The sequence below is a fragment of the Pseudorasbora parva genome, chromosome 12 (assembly GCF_024679245.1).
Source record: "Pseudorasbora parva isolate DD20220531a chromosome 12, ASM2467924v1, whole genome shotgun sequence".
In the NCBI taxonomy this organism is placed as follows: Eukaryota; Metazoa; Chordata; class Actinopteri; order Cypriniformes; family Gobionidae; genus Pseudorasbora; species Pseudorasbora parva.
In genome coordinates this window covers 32,306,014-32,332,854 of record NC_090183.1, presented here as the reverse complement: position 1 = coordinate 32,332,854, position 26,841 = coordinate 32,306,014, and the positions used below count along the sequence as shown (strand labels likewise).

General features: G+C 36.0%; 1 protein-coding gene across 1 annotated transcript; it reads left to right on the top strand.

The window, feature by feature from the left end:
• The first annotated feature begins 5,942 nt into the window (after positions 1–5,942).
• Positions 5,943–22,714, top strand: rgs8 (regulator of G protein signaling 8). Its single transcript, XM_067459903.1, has 6 exons — positions 5,943–6,127; positions 13,406–13,477; positions 15,178–15,280; positions 15,382–15,443; positions 19,577–19,743; positions 21,801–22,714. Exons 3-6 carry the CDS (start codon positions 15,180–15,182, stop codon positions 21,993–21,995), a joined length of 525 nt encoding a protein of 174 aa, XP_067316004.1. The 5' UTR covers positions 5,943–6,127; positions 13,406–13,477; positions 15,178–15,179; the 3' UTR covers positions 21,996–22,714.
• Positions 22,715–26,841: the final 4,127 nt, after the last annotated feature.

Below are 26,841 nucleotides of genomic sequence, written 5' to 3'. Positions count from 1 at the left end.
CTGTGGTTATAGGCTACAAACACCCTAAAGCAACAGTAGCCTAAATACAACCCCATTCCAGACTTGGCAACAATGAACCAAGCGTCGTTAATGGCCTAGCAGGTTGTGACAACTGACAGCGGACGTTCGTGAGGAGATTTTAAAAAGAGAAATGGAGCATATCTAATAATAATAATAATAATGCTTATTATACACTATGGGTAAAAATTCTGGGTAAAAAACAACCCAATGTTGGGTCAAATATGGAATAACCCAGCAATTTGGTTGTTTTAACCCAGCGAATAGGTTGTTTTAAGCAAATATTTAACCCAACCGCAGGGTTAAAACAACCCAATTGCTGGGTTAGTCCATATTTGACCATATTAGTCCATATTTATTGTGCGCGCGCTTAACTTCGGGACACAACTCCTGTGTCATGTTGTCAGTAGTTGTGTCTCATTTCGTTAAAATTTCGAAGGCTGCGTCCTCCTGTGTAGGATGCAGTATACGGAGTGTCCTCTATCAGAATTAAATGAGACGTCCTTCGTAGGACACACAGGCAGGAAGTATCACGTTGCTATGCCAACAAGTTCAGCCTCGTTGCGCTCTCATGCCAGTTATATGAATGAAAATTATTTATAACTTGAAAATGACTATGAAATGTTTCTTGTCTTGACATTTTTGGGTGACCTTACCCTTTAAGCCCTCATGTTTGCCATGTGTCTTGGTCAGTTCTTGTATGTGTTAACCCGCTGTCGGTGAGTGTTAGTTTAAAAAAAAATCAAGTTTTGTCAATCTTTTGTTTGTTTAAGCCTAGTCTTTGTTTTCTGTTTATGATTGTTTTCAATAAAAGACTTGGGTTCTCACAACCTCGCCTTCAGTGAATCATTCATTACATTCAGTAGAAATCAAGACTCATCAGACCAGGCAACATTTTTACAATTTTCGATTATCTAATTTTGGTGAGCCCGTGTGACTTTTAGCCTCAGTTTCATGTTATAGCTGACAGGTGGGTCATCTGGTGTGTTATTCTGCTGCTGTAGTCCAATTGTTTCAAGGTTCAACTTGTTGTGCGTTCAGAGATGCTCTTCGGCAAACCTTGGTTGTGGTTATTTGAGTTACTGTTGCCTTTCTATCAGCTCGACCCAATCTGGCCATTCACATCTCACCTCTGGCATCAAAGACATTTTCACTACAGAACTGCCATACACTGCATACGGTCTGTTTTACCATTTACCATAGATACCATTCTCTGTAAACCCACTGAAAAAAAAAAATTAGCTTGTTCAAATTGCTTAATTAAAATAAGCTAAAGCAACACAGTTGCTATACCTTTTATTTTTAATTAATTTTATTGTGTTCAGTCCACTTAAATAAGTCAAATTGAAGTTTGCTTAATCTGTGAGATTACATAACTGATTTATGTTGCATTTACTGAAACTGGACGAGGGCTTGTTAGTTCCCGCATGTGTTGCATCTGGCAAACTCAAGAGAGAGTAAATGTTAATTTATATATAAAAGTGTTATTTTATATTTTTGAACAAGATGAGAAAGGGGAGACTTGATTGTGTTTAATATTCAATTATGTTGGAATTATTAGAACCATTTAAATTACACTGGGTTACCATTGTGGAGAAGAGTTTGGCTTGGGCTTTAAAGCAGCACTTGGCTACTTTTTCTCTCGGGGTACCCCTACAGTTTGGAAAAAATAATTTCCTCAACTACTGTCGTAAGATCTGTCATCCTACAACAGGGGATGCCATCGTGCGTGCATTTGTTGACATGACAACCCTGATAGCCCTGAACTAGTGATGCGTGGGTCATCCCATGACCATCCCATAACCCGCGGACCCCGTATGTCTATTTAATGGTCGTGGGTGCGGGTTGTAAAAATATATACAGTGGTGCGGTGCGGGCCAAATAACTTCATAAAAGTGGCGCCACGGGTTGGAGTAGCACTAACAGTTCCCCTGAACACTGCAAGAGGAGTTCAGAGTTCTTCTGGCGTCGCGTGTAAAATGTCTTCATCCCAGGTAACGTTACAGTCAGTGGCATATGTTTCAGCATGTCATATGAATATAATTTCATGGGTTTTATTTTTTTTCAAACGCCAAATAATCACGATGCTCACGTTTACAAGCCAGCGTCATTATAGTAGTCTATTGGTTACCGTTTTACAGAATCTATATGATACTTCAGTTCAATATTTGAGCGGTAGGTAATCACCGTAACAAGCAGGACAGCATCGTGTAGTGTGGGTGTTGGTGGAAGTGACGTATATGCCGTAAAGCAGTCGAATTTTGTAGTTCTTGTTGTTCTCGGGTTACTACCCGAAACCCGAAGTTTAAAAGTACGATTAAAAACGATAGACCCCATCAGGCTATGGCAGACGTGTCATTCAACCTATTGTAAGACGATTTATCATCACAAGAGTCTTAAAAAATGTATTATGAAGGTTGAAAAGTTACCTAGTGCTGATTTAATGTTTAGCATTTAAGATGCTAATGTGTGCCATTGCTAGTTTAAAGTATTTCAACTAGTAAATATTATAATTCAGTTTAGTAACATTAAAATATATCAAAATTAGTGTGTGAATGAAAATATTAGATTGAATGCCTGAATCATTCCATGATGTTGAAGTTACATGAACAAATTATGTTTGTTAAACGGTTGTGAATGAAAATTGCAGTAGATCAGCAGTTTCTGAAATACTGAGACCAGCTTGTCTGGCAGCAACAACCAATCACGTTTAAAGGCACTTAAATCACCGTTCTTTCCCATTCTGATGCATTCTTGAATAAAAACATTGACTACTGACCCAAAAATAATGTATAATAACAAACATTTTTATGTTGTATAATGCTTAACTAATCATTAGACTCTGAATGACCTGGAAGAGTGTTTTCTTGTTGTGTAACCTCATGATAATGTATTTTAGTGTATAGAAAAAATTAATTTAATTTTGATAATGGTGATGTAAGTGTTGTACTAAGTCAGTGTGCACTGACCGGAAAATATGATGTTTAAATAGGTAATGTAGTACATATTGTGTAATGTCTGAGCTGAATGGGTTTAATCCTGATAGTGGTTCAGCCAGCAACACATATTTACTGCTTACCTGTTTTTGTTGATTGATTTGAATAATTCTAGATGATCTAATGATTAGAGTTCTTGTTCACTGATTTGAGGAGACGGGGGAGGAGTCCTGCACCAATAAAAATGTAATCTCAGGCCTTGTGCATTTAAAGGAGCAGTACACTTTAAAATGAGAGTTTAGTCGAACTCAAGCCATCCTAGGTGTATGTCTTTCTTCTTTCTGATGTATGCAATCTGAGTTATAGTAATAAATATCCTGATGCTTCCAAACTTTATAATGGCAGTGACAGGGTCCATTGAGTTTGAAGCTCAGAAAAGTGCATCCATCCATCATAAACATACTCCAAATGGCTCAGGGGGGTTATTAAAGGCCTTCTGAAGCAAATCTATGGGTTTTTGTAAGAAAAATATCCATATTTAAAGCTTTATAAAGTCAAATATCTAGCTGCCGGCAGACCACCTTCCGTATTCAACTTACGAAATTTCATTTAGAGGACAAACGTGCACACACTCTATAGATTGAAACAAAAACGATACCAAATCATAAGGCGAGCTGAGGGAAGATGGAAGCTTCCAAACCAAATGACTTTATCCAAACCTTTTTCCCACAGAAAACTGTCTGCAAAAAGTGGTCCAAACACTATTATCGCCATTTCTTTGTGCCTTTTATCTTTTGTGTTTTTTTACTGTAAAGTCATGTTTGACCATGAGAGATTTTGCAATATTTTGAATCTGTTAGCGTGTGATTTTCTGTCTTGGTCATGTTGTGGCCCTCCACACACTATAGGAACAAAACTGTTAAATCCATTCTTTTTTTTTTCGTCATGTTTGTGGTCTCTCACATTATGAAAATTTGATATGATTTAAAAAAATTTAATGTGGGCCAGCCTTAAAGGGTTAGTTCACCCAAAAATTTAATTTATGTCATTACTGACTCACCCTAATGTCATTCCAAACCCGTAAGACCTCCGTGCACACTTTACTGTCCATGTCCAGAAAGCTAATAAAAACATCATCAAAGTAGTCCATATGTGACATCAGTTAGTTGATTGGAATCTCTTTAAACATCGAAAATATGACTATTTTGGTCCAAAAATAACAAACTACGACTTTATTCAGCATTGTCTTCTCTTCCGTGTTCCTCAAATAAAGATTCAAATGGTTATGAATCAGTGAATCAGTGAATCAGTGAATCGATAAATGATTTGGATCGCCAATATCACTTGATTTCAGCAGTTTGGATCATGTGTCAAACTGCCAAACTGCTGAAATCATGTGACATTGGCGATCCAAATCATTGATCGATTCGCTGATTCATGACTGTTTGAATCTTTATTTAAGGAAAACACAATGCTAAATAAAGTCATAGTTTTTTTTTTTTTTTGGACCAAGGTGTATTTTCGATGCCTCAAGAGATTCTAATCAACTGATGTCACATATGGACTACTTTGATGATGTTTTATTCCCTCTCTGGAGATGGACAGTAACGTGCGCATAGACTGCATATGCTCTGGGACTAAAATATAAAATATCTTAAACTGTGTTTCCGAAGATGAATGAAGGTCTTACGGGTGTGGAACGACATTAGGGTGAGTCATCAATGACATAAATGTAATTTTTGGGTGAACTAATCCTTTAAGGCAACTGCCTTTGAAAAGAGTGACTCTGAAATTGTAGGTCTTTCTTAGTGGCAGTGATAACATCGGTAAAACTTTACACTATATTGAAAAAAAAAATTGGATGCCTGCCTCTACATGCACATGAACTTCAAAAACATCCCATTCTTAATCTGTAGGGTTTATAATGGAGTTGGCCCACCCTTTGCAGCAATAACATCTTCATCTCTTCTGGGAAGGCTTTCCACAAGGTCTTCATGCCTACTTGATTTTATACACCTGTCACCTTAGAAGTGATTGGAACACCTGAACCTGGCAATATAATGTATGTTAGGGGATATCAACTAGTTGCTTAGCGTGCATATTATTAAGCTGTTTATTAGTATTTATAAAGCACATATTTATGCCTTACTCTGCATAACCTTATTCTACATCCCTTAATTATACCTAATATCTAAACTTGAACACTAAAAAATCTACCTAAATATTATTAAGCAGTAAATTAGGAGTTTATTGAGACAAAAGTTGTAGTGATAAATAAGTCTTACGATAGCATCTGCTTAAAATGTTCTAATGAGGGCTTAGAACAATTCTACTCTAACCTCCAGTTCATGTGGCATGGCCGCTTTATTCACTTGTGTCTGTGTGTGTTCATATGAATGTCTAAGAGGATACAACACTATTTTGAGGACATAATATGTCTCCAGTGGAGAACTGAGAATACCGAGTACTCAAGTAGTCAGTCTACAGCTCATACTCAGATTAGAGCTATCAAATGAGTCCAGCGTGTCCCCCATTTTAAACCCAGCAAGGATGTGCTACTGAGTGTGGGATAAAAAGGCAGCTTTGATGTCTACGCCGGCTTGCTTTAGTCTCCTTGTTCCTCTCCTCAAAGGAACCCATTACCTCGACCCAAACCTGCATGCTAGACCTCAAATTCCCCTCTTGTCTATGACAAACATCCACGCAGAATAACAGTCTGACAGCGTGAGACCTCGCGACACAAACATGTCACTAAAAAGCCTAGACGGAGCAAAACAAAATGGCATAGTAATGCCCTTTGAATCTCCACAGAGACCAGTGTGTTGACAAAGCCTCTCCCTCTGCTTATTTTTCTCCCCTCTTGTCTCATCTCTCTCTCTCTCTCTCTCTCTCTCTCTCTCTCTCTCTCTCTCTCTCTCTCTCTCTCTCTCTCTCTCTCTCTCTCTCTCTCTCTCTCTCTCTCTCTCTCTCTCTCTCTCTCTCTCTCTCTCTCTCTCCCGTTCCTCGCTCCCTCACGCTTTCACACCGATGAACACGCTGTGTGATGATTGCTACATGTGGGCAACAGTAGATATCTCTACACAAGAACTGAGCCACGCTAAACCCGTCGGATAAAGCAGCTTCTCCAGCCTGAATCAAAGAGCTGTCATTTACAACGGCAGTGAACTGTGAAGGTAAAGGCTTCATATTCATATCCCTGATCGATTGTTGCATAAGTTGCTGCTCACACTGGCTTTGTGTGTCTAGGGTATTTGCCATAGTGCACAGCTCTCACCATCTGTCCTTCTGTCATGTCTTCTCTTGTGTAGGGAATTGGGTGCAACTAAGAAAAACAGATCATCTATTTGGCTTTCACACTGTAACATTTATAAATGATGGAAACTGCAGTTTGGGATATTTTGTTTCGAGTGTTCTTTTGTGGATGTTGTTTAAACGTGTTTCCATGAATGCTGTAATTTATTTATTTTGTATTCGAGTTATTCTGTATATGCAAATAATACCACGCTTATGCAATATCAATTACTCAGTTAGCTTAAACTACACAATTTCTTATTTTCTGACATGCACAATGACAACTGTGTTTGTTGAAGGGATTGGGCAGCTAATCCATCTCTCCAGCAGTAACTGTGAGGGCTTAGTAGGTTTGTAAATGTCAGCGAGGGGAAGTGACAGAGATGAGGAGAGACTTTGAAACACCCACTCACCACCCACTGCTCTTTTTGAGACACACTGGAGATATGTTTCATTCTGATGTACAGACTCAGCAACAGCATCCATTTTCTACTAGGATGTTATAATCAGTCTTTGAAATGGTGAATAATACAACGCATCTTAACATTAGTTCAAATGAAATCAGAAGCACAATGCACATAAATATGTAAGAGGCTCGTAACTTTATGTGTGATGTTTATTAATTCCGGCGGGAATATTCCTAGCAGAAACACTTGAGATATGGATGACTTATCTAATAAACTAATGCATGTTATTACAACAGCATGCATCAATTCCATTTTCACATTTATTAACATATTACTTTATAGAATGCTCAAAATATTTTTAGTTAATGCACATTTTAAAAAAAATTAATTACTTTTTTAATATATTTTTTGTAGTTTTATTCATAATAATAATAATTGCACAAACTGATCTGTAGTCCCACATTGATCTGCATGCACGTTATTATAACAGCATGCATCAAATACATTTTCACATTTATTTATGAACATATATTATTTTATAGAATGCTCAAAATATTTTAGTTAATGCACTTAGTTTAAAAAATCGAATTAATTTCTTTTTTAATATTTTTTTAGCAATTGCTTTAAATGGATTTTTATTTTTATTTATGTTAATAACCGAGTATGCACAAATGACTGATCTGTTGTTCCAAGTTGATCTGCATGCACGTTATTATAATGTTATTACCATAGCATGCATCAATTACATTTTCAAATTTATTTATTAACATATTTTTTACAGAATGCTCAAAATAATTTTAGTTAATGCACTTAGCTTAAAAAAATTGAATGATTATTATTATTAATTTTGAGTTATTCTTTTTAATTTATTTAATTTAATTTATTTAGTTTTATTTATCGATTATGCTTTCACAGAATTTAAACACCTGTCACTGACACATTTTTGCATGTTAATTTGTTAAATATTTTGTAGAATTTTACATATACAGTATATATATATATATATATATATATATATATATATATATATATATATATATATATATATATATATATATATATATATATATATATATATATATATATATATATATATATTCAATTGCACACATTTCCCTTTAAAACATTTGTAGAAAAAGCAGTATATATTATGTTTTTAATGACTTAGTAGCATTATTTATAATAAAGTGTTACCCAGGCTGAATTAAACTCTTCCCTTGAACTAAATCTTGGTGTGCTTGGATTGGGCCTGTTAGAAAAGAGAGTATGAATATATTAAAACCAGACAAAAAAGTGTTCCTCACACTGTGTGTACTGTGCTAATGCGTATTGTTCCTACCACATTCACACAATTGCAGTTCTGTCTAATTTGTCTGAATTATGGCCTATTTGGCAGAATAGTCACTATGTGCTAACCTTTTTCAAACAGATGTCTCTCTGTCCCAGATTTAATTAGACCTCACACAGTTAAGGAGGACTTATGCTCATTTTTCAGAATAATGTAGAGCCGACATCAAATCACATGAAATAATTTATCATAGAAAATTGAAACAGGCCTTGCTGCTCTGAGGACATCTAAATAAAGTAGCAGTGACCTTAACTTCAGAGTTTTGTTGGACCGAATGTGATTTGAGGAGACAGAAGCAATCACGTTACATAGGTGAGGACCTCAAAGAGGAAAGGGCATTGACAAAAATAGAAGAGAAAGAAACGTCAGTGGGCTGTAGCCTGACATTACCCTGCAACTGTCATGGCAAAGTGTGAAGCCGGGTGTAAATGAAGGTAGTGTCTCTGGGGCAAAGATGCACCTGACTAAAACAGGAGCTAAACCCTTACTTTCACCACCCCCTAGGAGACATGTTCTTTTAGTGGATTTTAACATGCTGTAAAAAAAAAACTGCTTAATTTGTCTCTAGCCTGGTCTGTGAGCACTTTTAAGATAATTGGTCTTGGAAACCAGTTTAGCTAAAACCAGCTCCGGCTCGGAGACCAGTTTAAACCGAAGCAAACTGGTGTTTTTTTTTGTGTTTTTTTTTTTTTTTTTACCACAGCAACATTTACATTTTAATCATTCAGCAGATGCTTTCATTCTAAGCGACTTGACAAATGAGGAACATCACAAGCAATTTATTATACATGAGTCAACATATGTTGTCTATAAGCATTTCTGTAGAACATTGATGCTTAAATATTTAAAACCTTAGGCACTCTCAAGGTTAAATATTTACCTTGTTGATTCCAGAACATGGAAAGCAAAACTAATTTAAGGCTGGTAAAAGCAACTACATTATTTTTTTAACATGGACGACCAAAGAGCTCGGAATTTAAAAATAGCGAGGGTAGAAGATCAGAAGGCATAGCACATTGATAGTGGGCAGAGAAGCCTCAGCGGGAAACCTGACATCTCACTGAGCTCCATCAGACAGTAACACTACAGGGAACTTCACATGTTCTACTGAGCATGAGGGCGTGGTGCACTTTTCATGATTTATCTGTGAGGGAACCCTAAAAATCAATGTGCCGTTTATTGTACCTTTACCGGTTTATCATTTATTATAGGGATGGGCGATATGGCAATATTTTCTGATGTTTGTTGCGATAACGATATCAATGCTAAAATAAATGTTGTACCATTCCCCATGTTTTTGGCTACAAGTGAGAGCTGCATGCATTCTTGAGAGCCTCAGAAAAACACAAATTAATCTCAAGTAAAACATACCCGTCATCAATAGGTTCCTGTAATAAACAAATTACATAAAAGAATAATACAATTTAAAAAAATCAAAACACCAGCCTTTTCAGAAATGGAAAAGTTGCAGATATATTTTTCTTTTGTAAGTGCAGGTAATGTGCTGAAAAACATTGCACAATATACAAAAAAGTAATAATTCAAATCAATTTGAAGTGGAAACATAGATTCTGTATTTATTCTCATGGTGCAAACACTTGAAAAAATAGTGCAAAAAGCAGAAGTAATCCCAACGATGTGTTTAGATTAAAAAAACATAATAATTGAACATTTAAAACAACGATTTAATGACGGAACTGCTGTGTTCATGAATATTAATCACTGTGGTGTGACAGGCAACGGGGCGAGGGACCACGAGAGCGGGCCGGTGATTAATGTTCACGAGTGCCAGCTGCATGGCACACCGGTCTCGTTCCGCAGCCCTTGCTCCTCCTTATATGCTCCCGTCACATGACCGCGAGAGGAGACCGGTGTGCCATGCAGCTGGCACTCGTGAACATTAATCACCGGCCCGCTCTCGCGGTACCTCGCCCCGCTGCCTGTCACACCACAATCACGTTGTCTGTTTTCGCTCTAACTGGTTCGCTGAAATCAAACCAGGGACGGTAAAAGATGAGCACCAGCCAATGAGATTGCCGTTTGCCCATTAGTTTCTGCTTGTTCATAAAGGATGAATAATTCCAAATAAAAGCTCTTCTTTTGCAGGAAATACAACAAAGAATATTCTTTACATGTAGCACGTCAATTCTGCGCGGTATGTAAGACTTTCTCGCTTTGAGTGTGTGAGAAACACTGAGCGCTCTCAGTCAGATACAATGTACATTTATTATGAACTGAAATAGCTGAAATGAAATTGCCAACCTGTTGCAATATGCTTTGTATTCAGCCATAGGCAATCACAGCGTGCTGGCATACAGCCATAGTGCACAGCTACAAGTGTGATATTGCGTTAACAGTTTGGCAACATAAAATGAGTAAATAAATAATAAATAACAATGGATTAAAAAAAAAATTAAAAAAAAAAAAAAAAAATTGTGCGGGACTACTTCCTTCTGCCACGTCTTCAAATCTCAAGTTGACAGTTTGACAGTCGAGCCCAAGCCTCTGTTACTAATTCTAAAATTGCACTTTAGAACTGGTAACCAAGGAGTGTAGAGTCGCTTCATTGAAACTTCTTATATTAGATAGAGTATTATGAGAGCGATATAGGCCGAGAGAGTTCATGATCTGCATCTGGCTGATATTCTTCAGGTCAATCTTATATTTATAATCACAAAATTAGTTTGAATGTCCAATGAGGAAATCTTTAAAGAGGTGCTTTCACTGAATTCAAAATCACAATCGCTAATCTATCAATCTCACAGCAACCACCCAGCACAGCAAACACAGAACATCCTAGCAAATGAACACCATAACCTACAACACCATAACCACCATCTGAGTACCTTAGCAACCACCTGAGTACCATAGCAACCACAATCTATCCTATCTATCTATCTATCTATCTATCTATCTATCTATCTATCTATCTATCTATCTATCTATCTATCTATCTATCTATCTATCTATCTATCTATCTATCTATCTATCTATCTATCTATCTATCTATCTATCTATCTATCTATCTATCTATCTATCTATCTATCTATCTATCTATCTATCATACTGTACTGACTTCAAAACCATCAAACTTTTCAAACTGAAAATCTTCAAACTTTAAGCTTTTAAAACTTTGTCAAACTTTCTGGTCCGGCTTTCTCAAGCCAGCTTAAAGTTTGTCTCGACTAACCTTGTTTTACCTAGTTTTACATTATTATGCTTTTAATTTAACATTAAGATTACGTTGCCCTGCTAACTGCATTTATAGCAGCTTAACTCAATTTCAGCATTTGGGAGTTTCATTGCAAATTATTAGCATATTCCATTTGAAGTGAGACAGGAGAACTATGAAATTGCTCAGCACATAAACACAGATTCCAACATCAAAGAGAAATTGAGAATATTAAATTACAAACACTCACAAAAACAGAAGAAGAATGTTAGTTGTATATTTTTTATTATTATTTCTTTGTGCATCTCATGATGATTTTATAAGGATGAGACATCAGAGTATCTTTTATTTAGCAAACTCCCTGTAGCGCCATTTGTGCTGCATGGATGCATAGAACATGAACTGGCTTCTCCCTGCCTAGATAGATTTGTCAGTTCATTTTATAAATAGCATGGCACGTGTTCTCCTCCAGTGAAAGGAAATGAAGAATAAGCCTCAAGCACCCTGCGAATTACTAAAATATTCCTATCTTGAGAGAACTCAGATACTTTGATGAAATGCAATTAGAAATTCATCAATTTTGCAATGCTTTAGAGGTGACATATGGTTGAAATGCAGGGGGCTCCTTTTATTTATTTATTTCACCCAGTTTGAAAAAGATATTCAGTCATGGGAGCACTGTAAAATAATTCACTTGACTTTAGCAAATTTAGTTTTGTTAATTTCAGTTAAATGAAAAAAGATAAGAGTTTAGAAATAATACAAACAAATGATATGTCATCATATTCTTTAACTTGCACTTTAGAAACAGGTAATAAAATACCACAAAACAAAAATGTGATACTTGACACAAATAAAACTGCCTTTAATGAACTACAAAAACCTAACTTTGATATGAAAGCATAAAACTCTTTATTAATATCCGTGTTAGACATACCAGTGGCTTTTCTGATTACCATCAGCATGTACAATGACACAAAGTCCTGTTATCATGGTGTTTCCATGTACACTATTTTGCCAAAAGTATTGGGACACCCCTCCAAATCATTGAATTCAGGCGTTTCAATCACTTCCATGGCCACAGGTGTATAAAATCAAGCACCTAAGCATGCAGAAGGTTTCTACAAACATTTGTAAAAGAATGGGTCATGCAGGAGCTCAGTGAATTAAAGTGTTTCCACCTGTGCAATAAGTCCATTCATGAAATTTCCTCACTACTAAATATTCCACGGTCAACTGTTAATGGTATTATAACCAAGTGGAAGCAATTGGGAACAATAGCAATTCGTAAAACACAGCGGGGTCAGCGCATGCTGAGGTTCACAGTGTGCAGAAGTCGCCAACTTTCTGCAGTCAACTTTGTGAGGCCTTCAGATTAGCTTAAGAACGGTGCATAAAGAAGAGTCCAAACCTTACATAACCAAGTGCAATCCAAAGCATTGGATGCAGTGGTGTAAATGTAACTAATGAATTCATTTATTAAAGCACACCACCACGGGACTCTAGAGAAGTGGAGACATGTTCTCTGGAGTGATGAATCACGCTTCTCTGTTTGGCAATCCGATGAGTCTGGGTTTGTTGGTTGACAGGAGAACGGTATTTACTTGACTGCATTGTGCCAAGTGTAAAGTTTTGTGGGATGGGGGGATCATGGTGTGGGGCCCCTTAGTTCCAGTGAAATAAACTTGTATTGCTTCAACAGACATTTTGGACAATTTCATGCTACCAACGTTGTGGCAAGAGTTTTGGGATGACCCCTTTTTTGCACCTTGGGATGTCATTAAAATGAATGTGCATGTAAAGGAAGGTGTCCTAAAACGTTTGGCAATATAGTGTATGTTGAGAGGAATTACTCATTCTGTAGGAGAATTTTTCCTTCAGAAAAAGAATGGTTAATTTCAAGCAGTGTTACCATATAAAAATGACTACATGTGAAAGCAATAGTTTGCATCAGCTTCATGGATTGAAATGGTAAGAGAATGGAAATGTTATTTATTTTATATTTATTTTTTTGGAAATGTTCTTTAGAGGAACTGAACGTGCCTGGAACTGCAGGTGCAATAACAAAAGCAAAATAACGTGAGTCTTATGTTGGTCCAAATGTTTTATATTGCATCAAGGGAAAAGGGAGCATCTGGCATTCTAGTAATTGTCAGCCTTGGGAATAGTGATTAACAAAATATGCTCACTGGTGAGTAGTATATATACATGTAAATCTTTATTATTTTCACAGGCAAATCAACTCACTTGACTGGAAGAAATTTACTCACTTGACTGGAAGAAATTGCATTGCAAGGACATTCAGTGAGTATCTATTTGTCTTGTAGTTTATAGAGAATGGAACAAAAATGCCATTCTCTTACACTGTAAAAAATTATTTAGAAAAAAAGTTACCTGGTTGCCTTAAAATTTTGAGTTCATTGAAATTAAAATTTTGAGTTAATACAATGAAACATTTTGAGATTCGACAACCTTTATTAAAATATTATTAAAAGATTTTGTAAGCATATTGTGTGTTATTTCTGATGATGCAGTGAAATATGCCAAATAGTGCTATTTTCATGATTTATCAATTTTTTTATGTGGTTCAGATACAATAATATTTTGAGTTTCTATTTATTAAACTAATTTCCTTCATTGTATCAACTCAAAGTTTTAATTTCAATAAACTCATAATTTTAAGACAACCAGGTTACTTACTTTTTTAAGTTGAACCAACAAAAACCAACCAAAATTTTTTACAGTGTACCCAATTTGGGTTGTTTTTAACATAAGGGCTTGGTAACTATAGGGCAGATCTGGGGTTAATTGTACCCCTGAAATTTGTTTTTATTTAACCCAGAATAATGGGTTTATTAATTTTTACTATAATACTATAGATAATTGTTTTACTTCATACAATAATTAGTTTACTGATTAAATTAAAGACTATAAAAAAATTGAATACTCCTCAAAATCACTGGTTTGCACGATAATTCCTTTATTTTGATAATATTTTACAGTATAGCATATTTTACACAATTAATACATATTGCCAACATTTAAGCTTGTTTAACAAATAGTCAAAATTAAATAAAAAATTTAACATTTAGAAGTAATTAAAGTGCAATCTACCAGTCTGTGTTATCCTTTTTCACTGTAACTGCGCTGGATCTTGTGCGGGGGCTTGTATCATGTTCAGTGGGGGAACTTCTAACTTCATACCGCCGCCCTGGGTTTCATTAGTAGGCGGAATATTGCTGTGACTGGCTCCATAACTGGTCCATAAACAACCAGTGTACAATTCTGAGCACATCCTAACTATTTATATTCCGTATCTCTTTTAATAAAATCATAACATTTTATGCAAGTACAAGGCATCAGGCGTTCACGCGAAAAGACTGACGCAACACTTGTTTAGGTGACTCACATCGTGCCCCTGTGCAGTATGCTTTGCATAAAATGAAACATTATACAGCACTAAAATGGAATTTATAGATACAATTCATTCTTTATTTTACTGAAGACATGCACCAATTTGATGGAGATGCACCGCTCTCTCCTGAACTCTTAGAGTGTAAAAATAATGTGAATATCTCTCTTTCTCTCACTCTGCCGCTCTTTCACTCTCAGCCCTGATTGATTCTTCTATGATGTAAATATACATGCAGAATTCATGATAATGCCTTTTTAGGGCCAGGTGCACTGTTGCATTTCAATGATTCCCATTTTCAAAGAATATTCATGTTTACAATATGGTGAATCCAGATCGCCAGATAATTAGTGAACATTGCAATGGTGTGTTGTATAATGCAGGTTTATGATAACATCTGTGAGCATCACTGCAATCTAATCAGACAGGCTATTATGCACACCTGAGCTGTTGTTATTATTATCAGTAATTTGTTATGTTCTAAAAATAAATCATCACCGGTCTCTTATGAATACACTAATGTCATTGACAGCTGCTAATCTCTTGTTTTGTAAGATTGCTTTTGTCTTTTTTCTCTTTCCTTTTTTTCAGGGCCATGAAAACTAGACTAGGGTGCCTGTCCAACAAATCAGACTCATGCAGCGATTTTTCAGAATTCCTGCCTCCTGCTCAGGAAAGGTCCACAAGATACTTGAAGTGAGTAGGCCTACTATGATGTTCCCTCAAGACAAAAAAAGGAAAATAGTTAATTGGCTGTCTCATAACTGTACCTGTTCATGTATCTGTGGCTGTCTCAGGTTATCCAATGATGAAGTGACCAGATGGGCAGATTCATTTGATGCTCTGCTGTCCAATAAATGTAAGTCACATGAATCATTAAAAATATGGGTCTGAATTATTAAAAGGATTCACCCAAAAATGAAAATGTGATATTTATCTGCTCACCACCAGGGCATTCAAGATATTGGTGGCTTTGTTTCTTCTTAAGTAGAACACAAATTAAGATTTTTAACTCCAACCGTTGCAGTCTGTCAGCCGCATAATGCATGTGAATGGTAGACAAATCTAAGAGTAAAAAAAGAGAGTAAAAAAAAAAAAAACACATTAAAAAAAACATGCACAGACAAATCCATATTAAACCCTGTGTCTCTTGACGACACATTGATGTCTTTAGACACGAAACGATCGGTTTGTGTGCGAAACCGAACAGTTTTGTTTCTTAATTATATGACTTTATTATAAAGTTTCATGCATTATATGACTGACAGACTGCAACGGTCGGAGTTTAAAATATTCAGTTGAGTTCTACTGAAGAAATAAAGTCTTCAATATCATGCCCTGGGGGTAAGCAGATAAATAAAACTTATATCTGTTATTCTTCAGTTGAGACACTTTTCATAACTTGAATCTTAAAAAGAACTTTTTCTAACCATGTTACATAAGTTATATATAAGTTTTATAGTTAGCACAACACAAAAAAAATGTAAAAATGTATAAAAATCTGATAAATACCTCAAATCTTTTTACAATTAAAAAATTAATTGCAATTTAAAATTCTCTCTCTTTAATATATATATATATATATATATATATATATATATATATATATATATATATATATATATATATATATATATTTTTTTTTTTTTTTTTTTTTTTTTTTTTTTTTTTTTTTTTTTTTTTTTACAGTGTATGTTGGATATATAACGTTGATTGTTTGTACTAATGTCGCAAAATGTAAAAAATAAATAAATACATAAATACTACACTATACTATAAACTAGCTATACACTATTATATGCAATTATGACACAAGATATTACAGATTAACTTCACTATTTTCTGTAAAGCTGCTTTTCCAGGCCTTTTATACACCAGCCACACTTCTCCAAAACATTCTCTCAGTATTTAAATATTATATTAAGTCGTCCCAATACTGATAGTCTCACTTAAAACTTTTGTTCTTGGCTCATCAGTCAGTTGAATTTCTACAGGGATGTACTGTAGTTCAACCAAGATAGTTCACCAGACAGTAGAAGCTTCCATATTAAGTGAAGGACGCCACTTCCCCCGTGAGTCATGCATTTTCCTCAGGCTTAATTCCAGCATCAATTAGAGCAGTGTGTGAGTGTGTGTGTGTGTGTGTGTGTGTGTGTGTGTGTGTGTGTGTGTGTGTGTGTGTGTGTGTGTGTGTGTGTGTGTGTGTGTGTGTGTGTGTGTGTGTGTGTGTGTGTGTGTGTGTGTGTGTGTGTGTGTGTGTGTTCTCCTGACTCTCACAGGCATGTCGCAAATAGATTTAACTGCTTGCTGTTAACAGGACATTTGTTCATGCTAAATACTTGTAAGATTTGTCAACAGTAGGCTACTCAGAAACGATAGTCAGCAAGACAGCAAACCATTCAGAAATACTTTATTAGCAGGGGGGGGGGGTTGGGGGCTCTGCACTTAATTCGATAGACCTACAAACAGGCAGAGCAACAGAGTAAGTGACGTACATGTATGTTGACTTGACTGCACGCACGATGGAACAAGTAGAAGATTGGTGTAAATGATCGATTGCCAATGACCGTACTTCCTGACCTCAAGTGTGGTAGGCGGGGGCTAATTTCGACTGGCATCCAGCGTAAAGGAAACCCCTAATGCAAGTATTAAAATTCAGAACTAATCCAGAACTCATTTTATAGCCTACCATTTCAGAAGGCTATAAAATGTCAACCACAAACTTTGAAGTAACTTTACACACCAGTTACTGTTCCTCATCCTCTACGAAGCATCAAATGCACGTAAAAATTTTAGTTGGTCTCAGACAGCTTGTGAACTATCCTAAATGTACATAGTTGAGAAAGAAAATGCATGTGTGCAGAGTATATTAGACCCGTGCAGGTGTTAAAGTATTTGCCCGCCTCCCACGCCGGAGGCCCCAGTTCAAATCCCGCTCTGAGCGGGTTGAGTTGGACCGGTTTCATCTGGTGCTGTGACGTGGACAGAGGGAAGTTCTGGAGGGTGAGCGTAACGGGCATTGGACAATAAGAGCTGTGCATGTAAACCTCACTCCCCAGGCCACAAGAGGCGCTCTAGCAACTGATGCTATAGAGGCTGCGACCTTTAACGTCTTTGTTAACACACCTGCCTTTCACGACGGAGACCCCGGTTCAAATCCCACTAAGACCAGTTACATCTATAACTCTGGACCGTCCAGAACACCCCAGCGACTACTTAGAAACCACTCAGAACACCTTAGCAATCCCATGGCAACAACCAAAAATACTCTCTTTGTAGCATATCGTCGCTGCCCGTTGAAACTCACGTATGTCCAAAACGGCTACTTTTCAAGAAGTGAAAAAAACACCCTATTTCAAAAGCAGTTGAATTTAGTGTTGTCATACTTGGTACGGCATCTTTACATGTAACCATACTCTTGCCAGTGTAATGATATAATCAACATTTGACCAAAATTGAGTTTAAATGGACATACGTGCATATTGTACAGTAACGTTGGTCGATACGAGTCAACATTGTTTCACTTCACTTCGGAAATCCGTGCGGTTAACATCTTCACAATACGATGAAACTTCACGAGACCGGCGAGATGCTTCCACAGGGTGGGAGATACGCGGCGTGATTGACAGCTTTGACACCAAATGGATATACGTGAAAATCAGATGACATGATTTCACAACTTTTCATTGGTCATTTAGATATGTGAAGCATACTGTATACGGAAATGAACCTGGACATTCAATCCGTCGAAAAATCTCAAAATCGGCAAAATGGACATTTCATTGAACAGCGACGATATACTGTACATGACTTGGAATGTAGTGCAACAAATCAGAAAATAGAGATGACATTATTAGTTTTTATAAAATTATTTTGTTCTCTTTTAAATTGTATCTCAAAATGTGGTTAAAATGCTTCATTTATAAGCAGAAAAACTAAATGTCCTACTGAATCACGAAACTTTATATAGTAATGGATGTTCTGTGTTTCATTGACCATTGTGGCAGTCTTTCATTTGCTTTCAATGCTGGGTAAAAATTCCCCTTCAGGTAGCATGATCTGTAAAAAGCATTTCAGATATAAATGACTTCCTGTGTCTAGCACAGGATACGTGATCAGCAGAAAATCATGTTAAAAACGAAAGAAACAATGGATGCACTGAAGGAGAACATTTTGTTTGCTAGCAAGCAGGAGAACATTTAGCCTCTGTACTGCCTCTTGATTGTCCTTTCATTGAATTTCCTCAGAAGCACTATTGTCTCATTTACCCACCCTGCTGTTTGTATCTACCTTGCACAAAAAGGATACAGAGTAAAAAAAAAAGAAAAGTGCCTTCCAGCACCAAAGACCATATGATGATTATAAAATCATTAACATACATTTTTAATCCAACTAGGTTCATTGTAAAAACATCCCTGTGGCGATATTCATGCAAAATTATACAATATTGCTTCTTGCGCAACCCTTTCAAAGTGAAATGTCCAATGAGTGATGCTAAACGTGCATTTTATTTTTTATCAGAAACAGATTAATATTGGTTTAATCTCTCATTTGAAGCACATCACAAATATGACAAAGACAAAATTGCTTGATGCATGAATGCAAGCTTGGTGGCACATCCAGTTAGATTTGTTCAACATTCCTGTCTGAAAATGTAATCCTCTCCCTAACCCCATACGATAAAATCAGAGGGAGATGATAGGTCAATAATACTGATGTAGAAGCACCTAACCCTGGTTGTAAGCCTAAACTTGACATAAACTGTAAACTTGCCCCTCAAATCTGATTGGTTGATGTAATGCCCCAGGATCAACAAAGATCTTGATCCAGGAATATGTTGCCTTTGCTGAAATCAGGTTTTGCAAATTGCTATGTACCTGAAAAGAATTTCCTATATAGGCAGTGTGGCCTTGATATGGCATATTAGACATGACAAAGACATATTGGTTTTAATATAGCAAGATGTTTATCTTTTTGATCTTTATTTCATAGATGGCTTGGCAGCTTTCAGAACCTTCCTCAAAACAGAGTTCAGCGATGAAAACATTGAGTTCTGGTTGGCTTGTGAGGACTATAAAAAGATCAAATCCCCAGCTAAGATGATGTCTAAGGCCAGTAAGATCTTCAAGGAATTTATTGACACTCATGCACCCAGAGAGGTATGTTGACTCCTTTTAAAACCATAGCAACTACACCTGAACAAACAGTATTTTTTAATCCAAAGCTTTTCATAGTGTTCCTAAATAACAAAGTATACTTTAAACAACCATGCATATATATGCATTTTTTTTTCAGATATAAAAGAGATTCGTGTCATTCAGGCAGATTCTAGCAAGCAGAAATGGAATAGAATTGAATAGAATGTTCAAAAGAACTACATATTATACACAACATTCTGTTCATATTATACATATTATTCATGCATGTTGTATGTGTACAGTGGGGCAAAAAATGATTTACCAGCCACCAATTGTGCAAAATCTCCTACTTAGAAAGATAAGAGAGGCCTGTAATTTTCATCATAGGTACACTTCAACGATGAGAGACAGAATGAAAGAAAAAAAAAAAACACATTGTCTGATTTTTAAAGAATTTATTTGCAAATTATGGTGGAAAATAAGTATTTGGTCAATAACAAAATACCTAATCAAAACTATCTCAATACTTTGTTATATACCCTTTGTTGGCAATGACAAAGGTCAAATGTTTTCTGCAAGTCACCACAAGGTTTTTATAAACTGTTGCTGGTAATTTGGTCCATTGCTCCATGCAGATCTCCTCTAGAGCAGTGATGAATTTTTTTTTTTTTTTTTTTTTTTTTTTTTTTGTGCAGCAAGGATGAATTTATTGGGTGTGTCCTGTGATCAACTTTAGGGGATAAGAGGCGACACTTTATTTGAAGTAAAAAAAACAAAACAAAAAAACAGATCAGAACAAAGGGATCTCAAATGTGCACTCTTGGTTGTGCTTTTACATGTAAATCAAATAACAGCTTTACTGCAGAGAGTACACATAGTCTCTAATATAAAGTTTGAAAGCTTTCATTGATGCTCACCACATCCGCACAATGAGTGCAAACCCATCCAGCCAAACAATAAAAGTTGTGTTGTTAAAGGAAATACAATATTTCACAACTGATCAGTTGACTGGTTTTTGTTCCCCAAACACAAATTCATCTGGAAAGCTTTTTTTGGAATTATAATGAATATATATATATATATATATATATATATATATATATATATATATATATATAGAGAGAGAGAGAGAGAGAGAGAGAGAGAGAGAGAGAGAGAGAGAGAGAGAGAGAGAGAGAGAGAGAGAGAGAGAGAGAGAGAGAGAGAGAGAGAGAGAGAGAGAGAGAGATAGATAGATAGATAGATAGATAGATAGATAGATAGATAGATAGATAGATAGATAGATAGATAGATAGATAGATAGATAGATAGATAGATAGATAGATAGATAGATAGATAGATAGATAGATAGATAGATATAGTGTGTGTGTGTGTGTGTGTGTGTGTGTGTGTGTGTGTGTGTGTGTGTGTGTGTGTGTGTGTGTACTGCATATTATAATATGCAGTATATAATATTTTGTGTATGAATAATATGTATAATATGAACAGAGTGATATTACATTGATTGATTTATCAGGATCATGTGACACAGAAGACTGAAGTAATGGCTGCTGAAAATCTTCAAACAATACAGATGTACATTTAATTGCACTTCCAAGTTTGAGACCTGGGCTATAAAGATTTTTCCTCCCACTGACTTTGTTCTTTAGCTCCACCTACGCTTCCGTTAGTTCTTCCCTGGCTTTAAACCTGAAGATCATCTTCTTGTTCAGTGTGACCTTCAGTTACTTTGTGAATCACTGCTTGTTATTCGGGAAGCACATCCTAACTATGTGGGTCACAGAAAACACAAATAGCTCCAGTTTGGCTCGTTCAAGATGAGACATATCTAAGAAATCCAATAACCCTGCTCTCTTGGCTCAGACAGTGCACAAACTGAATAAAATTTGTGACGGTGGAGAAGCATGAAACGTGGTCATCAGAGATAGTGATAGATATTTTTTGTGTGAACTTTGGTGACCACACCATTTATAGTCTCTCCAGTTTGACTGTGCTGGGAAATGGTTTGTTTGATTCTATGATGTTGTCAAGAGCAATTGTACCGAATGTAATATTCTCCAACTCTTATATCTCCGAAGGTTAACATAGACCACAGGACCAGAGAGGAAACCAAACAGAGGCTTCTGGAGCCAACTCCCAACAGTCTCAATGAAGTCCAAGCTAAAGTGTACAGCCTCATGGAGAAAGACTCATTTCCCCGGTTTATACGATCAAAGATCTATCAGGACTTACTGAACAGGACACAGATATACTGTCAGAGGAAATCTGTTTAAAAGTGAATGCCTACGAAAGATGTCTAATGTCTATTTGCTTGCCTGGTTATTGATATTGAGATAATAAAGCAGACTTTAACTGTAATATAGAGCATAGTCTGTGTGTTTACAAAATAATTAGATGAGAGTAATCAAATAAAAAGGTCAAACGAACTAGTTCCTTGCTAGTTTGTGCATCTAAAGTAAAACATGACCCTGTACTGTACTTCTTTGCCCAGCTCTATTTGAACTATATTCTCACCCTCTCAATTGTAATAGAGTGGTCAATGTTTCTTCTGAATGCTGGCAAGCATGTAAATGTAAATCAGTCTTTACATGGGTAATGTGTAAAAGTAGAGTATGATAATTTATTTTTCTTATCTTCAAAGTAACTTGCGTACACATTAACACTGATACTGTGTGTTTCGATAAGACAACCTAAGACATGCCTGCTGTTTTACTGCATGCAGCCTTGGCCTGCAGACATCTCTCAATGAATCTTTTCTCTTAAAATCTAAATCTAAAAATAATTACACACACATACGGACAGCAAATATATTTTTACTCTGAAAAAAATAATACAATTCCAGAGTATGTGGCATAATGTATTGTTTATCTTTGTTTACTTTGCTGTTTATTAATGTATTTAAGTTTATTCTTTCAGAGGTTGATGTTCTAATGGTTTACAATGACATGTTCTCCAGTGATGATACTAGATTAAATAAAGCATGTCACTTCAATCATGGTGTTGGTGTGTTTTTTTTTTTTTTTTTTTTTTTTTTTTTGGTTTGTTTGTCCATTTCAGACTAGGTGATTTTTTATTTTTATTTTATTTTTGTAGTCTCCATTTTGTTTGTAGCCTTTATTTCAAACTGGATGACTAAAAACAGTGGTTTAAGTCATCCAGTTTGAAATGGAGACTACAAACAAAATGGAGACTACAAAAAAAATCACCTAATCTGAAAAACACATAAATTTATTTTTCTTTAAGTCATCTTTTAAGTAACACGCATTTATGTGTTACCTGATCACACATAAATGCGTATAAATAGTACGAGTGTGCAATGTCGTGGAATGTTTACGCCAAAACTCATTTTGGTGTGCATATGATACACTGTTTTTCGCGTGCATATGATACGCACTTTATGGCGTATATATATGACACGCGCTTGGGTAGGTTTAGGGTGGTGGGGTGAGGGGTTCGTATGTATAATACGCCATAAAATGCGTATCATATGCACGCAAAAAAACAGCGTATCATCTGCACGCCAAAATGAGTTTTGCCGTATACATTCCGCGACATTGCACACTCGTACTATTTATAGGCATTTTTCGTGAGATCCGGCTGGAAATGGACACTAGAAACACTGAAGGTTAGGGTGGGGTTAGGGGATGCAGCTCCACCCATCATGCCCACAGTAGGTCAATAGAGGAGGGGGCTGGTAATGGCTCTGCAGTGACTAGCCTCTCTATTACATTGGGCATGGAAATAAATAGGCTCAGAATTTGTGCTGGTAACCCAATGCACAGGACAAGTGACACCAGAATAAAAAATTTGATTCTGAAAATTCGGACTCATTTTGTCACGTACACACAAAGGAAATGGTGCGAGGACTCAAGTGCAGAAAAGGATATATTTATTTATAACAAATAAAACATAAACTCAAAACAAAACCCACGAGGGGGAAAAACACATAATAGAATAATATAAATACAAACTTAAACAAACCAACAGACTCACGGGGAGGACGGAAGACGCAGACATTACACAAGGATCCAACCCAGACTGACAAACACAAGGAGCTTATAAAGGGAAGAAATCAAGAGGGAACAGGTGGGAGAAATCAACACTAATCAGATAACAAGGGGGAGGGATCAGACAATGACAGGAGCACATGCAAGACATGACAAAACCCACATGTGCAAACAAGACAGGACAGGCATGTGACACATTTTTGATAAATATGCTTGCACCATTTTTAAATTATGTTTAAAATCATGTAGGCTTTTACTGGCAACATAAGACATTTGGCATCAATAATAATCCTTTTTTGGTTACATTTTGTTATGTTGGTTTTTAAGTACCCTTGTGAAGGGTTTTCCCACTTATATTTGCAGACAATTATATTTTGTCACAGATGATAAAGATTATCTATCAATTCTTGTTTCAAGCTATCTGAAATACTATCTAACTTATGTTATTTTTCTTGAAATTGAAGCTTATTTAGGGTCATGAACGTTGTGAAATGTGCATACAGAAATGTTATATACATTCTTGCTGTTCATGGGTCAATTTGAGCCATATAGGCAGCTGTTCAAAAGCAAGACACTTTATATTAGGTGGCCATAAGTACTATGTACTTACATCAAAAAATAAGTACAATGTACTTATTGTGTTCAAATTGTATTGCAAAGCGCTTTTGCTGATATTGAGGTGGGATACGGGTAGAGTTAGGGACAGGTGTGGTGGTGTGGGTCAGTTTAAGGGTAGGGTCAGGTGTAAGGGAAGTGCCAACTGTGCAATTACAAATGTAACTTAATTACAGACGTAATTACATGCAGGTATTTTTTAAAATGTAAGTACAATGTAAAAACATGTATGTACACAATAAGTGCATTGTATCAAATTATTAATTACAATGTTAGTACACAGTAGTTAAGGCCACCTAATATAAAGTGGGTCCGACTAGTCTATACAGGACAACTATATGTACACTTCAGGCAGATCTATAGACTACAATTCTACATGACTGTGATGCAAACTCAGTTCTCACACTTCATTTACCCACAAGTGATCAAGGGCTTAGGGTGTTTCATTTAAACCTATCAAAAGGGTTCCGCTAGTAGTGTGCACTCAAAGGCATAAGTCTGTCAGCACAAAATGGAGGGAAGTTTGTGAGGGAAGGGCATAAAAAAGTGGACTTAAATGCAGCCTACAAGTTTGCTTAGAGGTTTTTCCTACTAAAGTGACTCTGGTCAGGCCTAATCAATAGGGGCAGATTGGGAATGGCAACATGCCTATTTGGCAAATGGGAAGACAAGAGGCCTTTTTTCTAGTCAGTACTGACTTTAAATAAAACTTGCCTGCTGCAGTAGAAAAAAAAAAACATATTTGGAGTCGATTTTGCCAGCAGTGAATTACTTCTAGTAAAGTTGCAACTTTTTACAGTATGCCATAATAGAATACTCCAGATTAAATAGGTAGGCTACACATGACCGCAGACGGTTTGCAAATGTTGTAAAAGCTCTTCGGCACACAGATGTGAAGCCCTTGGCTCATTTGGTCTCTTCCGATAGCTATATAGCCCTGATGGAATAATTAGATCTTCCACCCCTTCAGATCAGTGTTCCCTGAACACTGTTTAAGACAGAGAGAACATCTGCTGGCCTGGGGCAAAGTTGTCCCTGGAGGCATTGGAACATATTCACGGGCCTCAGACACATGCCTCCCTAACAAAGCTGAAGTCCCTGTTACAATGAGAGAAGGAGGGGAAGCATTCAGGTGGGAGCTCAGGTTAATTACAGCCTCAACTCTTTCTATAAGAATTCCATTGTTCAAATTGCCAAAATGATCTTTCTAAAACTCACCATTACAGCTGAATGTGGTGCTGCTTATTTAGAGGTGATGAAAAGAAGTGATGGAGTGTGCTTTCGCGTGCAGCCTAGTATATGGCAATATTTTGGTCTGTATTGAAAAATCATCAGATTTGAAGGACACACTTATTATTAATTTATGTGAAGTTTAGACTAGCAAACAGGATTAGGTGCTTCTTCATCGTGTTAGTTCACCTATCATTTCCCTCTTGTTTTAGGGATAACGTGTAGGGTTAGGTTTAGGAATATGGTTAGGATTACATTTTCAGACAGGAATGTTTTTTCCAGGATCAACAAAATATGTTGACCCAGAAACGCATCTACCTCTGCAAATTCAGCATGTGCTTCTCACCAGATGAGCATCTGCTTGCATTGTCGAAAGAAAATGTGAAGCTTTGTGACAGACTATATCGACAGACCGAATATCAGTGCATTTTCTGGCCCTTGTTGTTAACAAGAAATGTACAAGAGCATGAATATATAAAAACAATAACGAATAAAAAATACTTTATGACCTCCAGATGACTGCAAATGTTTATTTAAAAATATACTGACATATTTTATTTAGATTTATTTATTTATTTGATAGCAAAGCTAAATCCATCCATCCATCCATCATGAAATGAAAAGTTGCTATTATCATATAAGATCATATTCTGTAATTGATGTTAATGTTAGGCTTAAACAAAAACATTAGTCTGATCATTTGCAGTTTGTCTATTAAATATGATTCAAATATTATGTCGAATAGCTACATTTACACATTTTATTATCACAATTTATGTAAAAAAAAAATTTTTAAAGGGTATAAGTGGCAATAGCCTTGCTGGTACTCTTCAATTTTTAATAATTAAAATTTTATTTTATGGCGATTCTAAATTTATTTCAGGATTCAATGTGTATATATTTAATATAATAAATATATACATATTGAATCCTGAAATCAAGTTAGAATCGCTATAAAATAAAATTTTAATTATTAATAATTGAAATGTTTAGGGGTGATTATTCATGATTAAATCACATAAACCATTACATTTGTTTTGTTTTTTTGTTTGTTTGTTTTTTGTTTTTTTTATCAATTCACAATTCACAGAATTTTATAAAGGCTATCATTTCATTGTAGAGCTGTTTATGTTAAATTAATGTAAAAGTCCATGGTGGCAATGAATTTTTAAAATACCTGCAACTCAAATCTTCTGTTCTGGCAAAAATAAACATCCGAGCCACAAATTTAGAACTTCCACCAGCAATATCAGACTTGGTTAACATT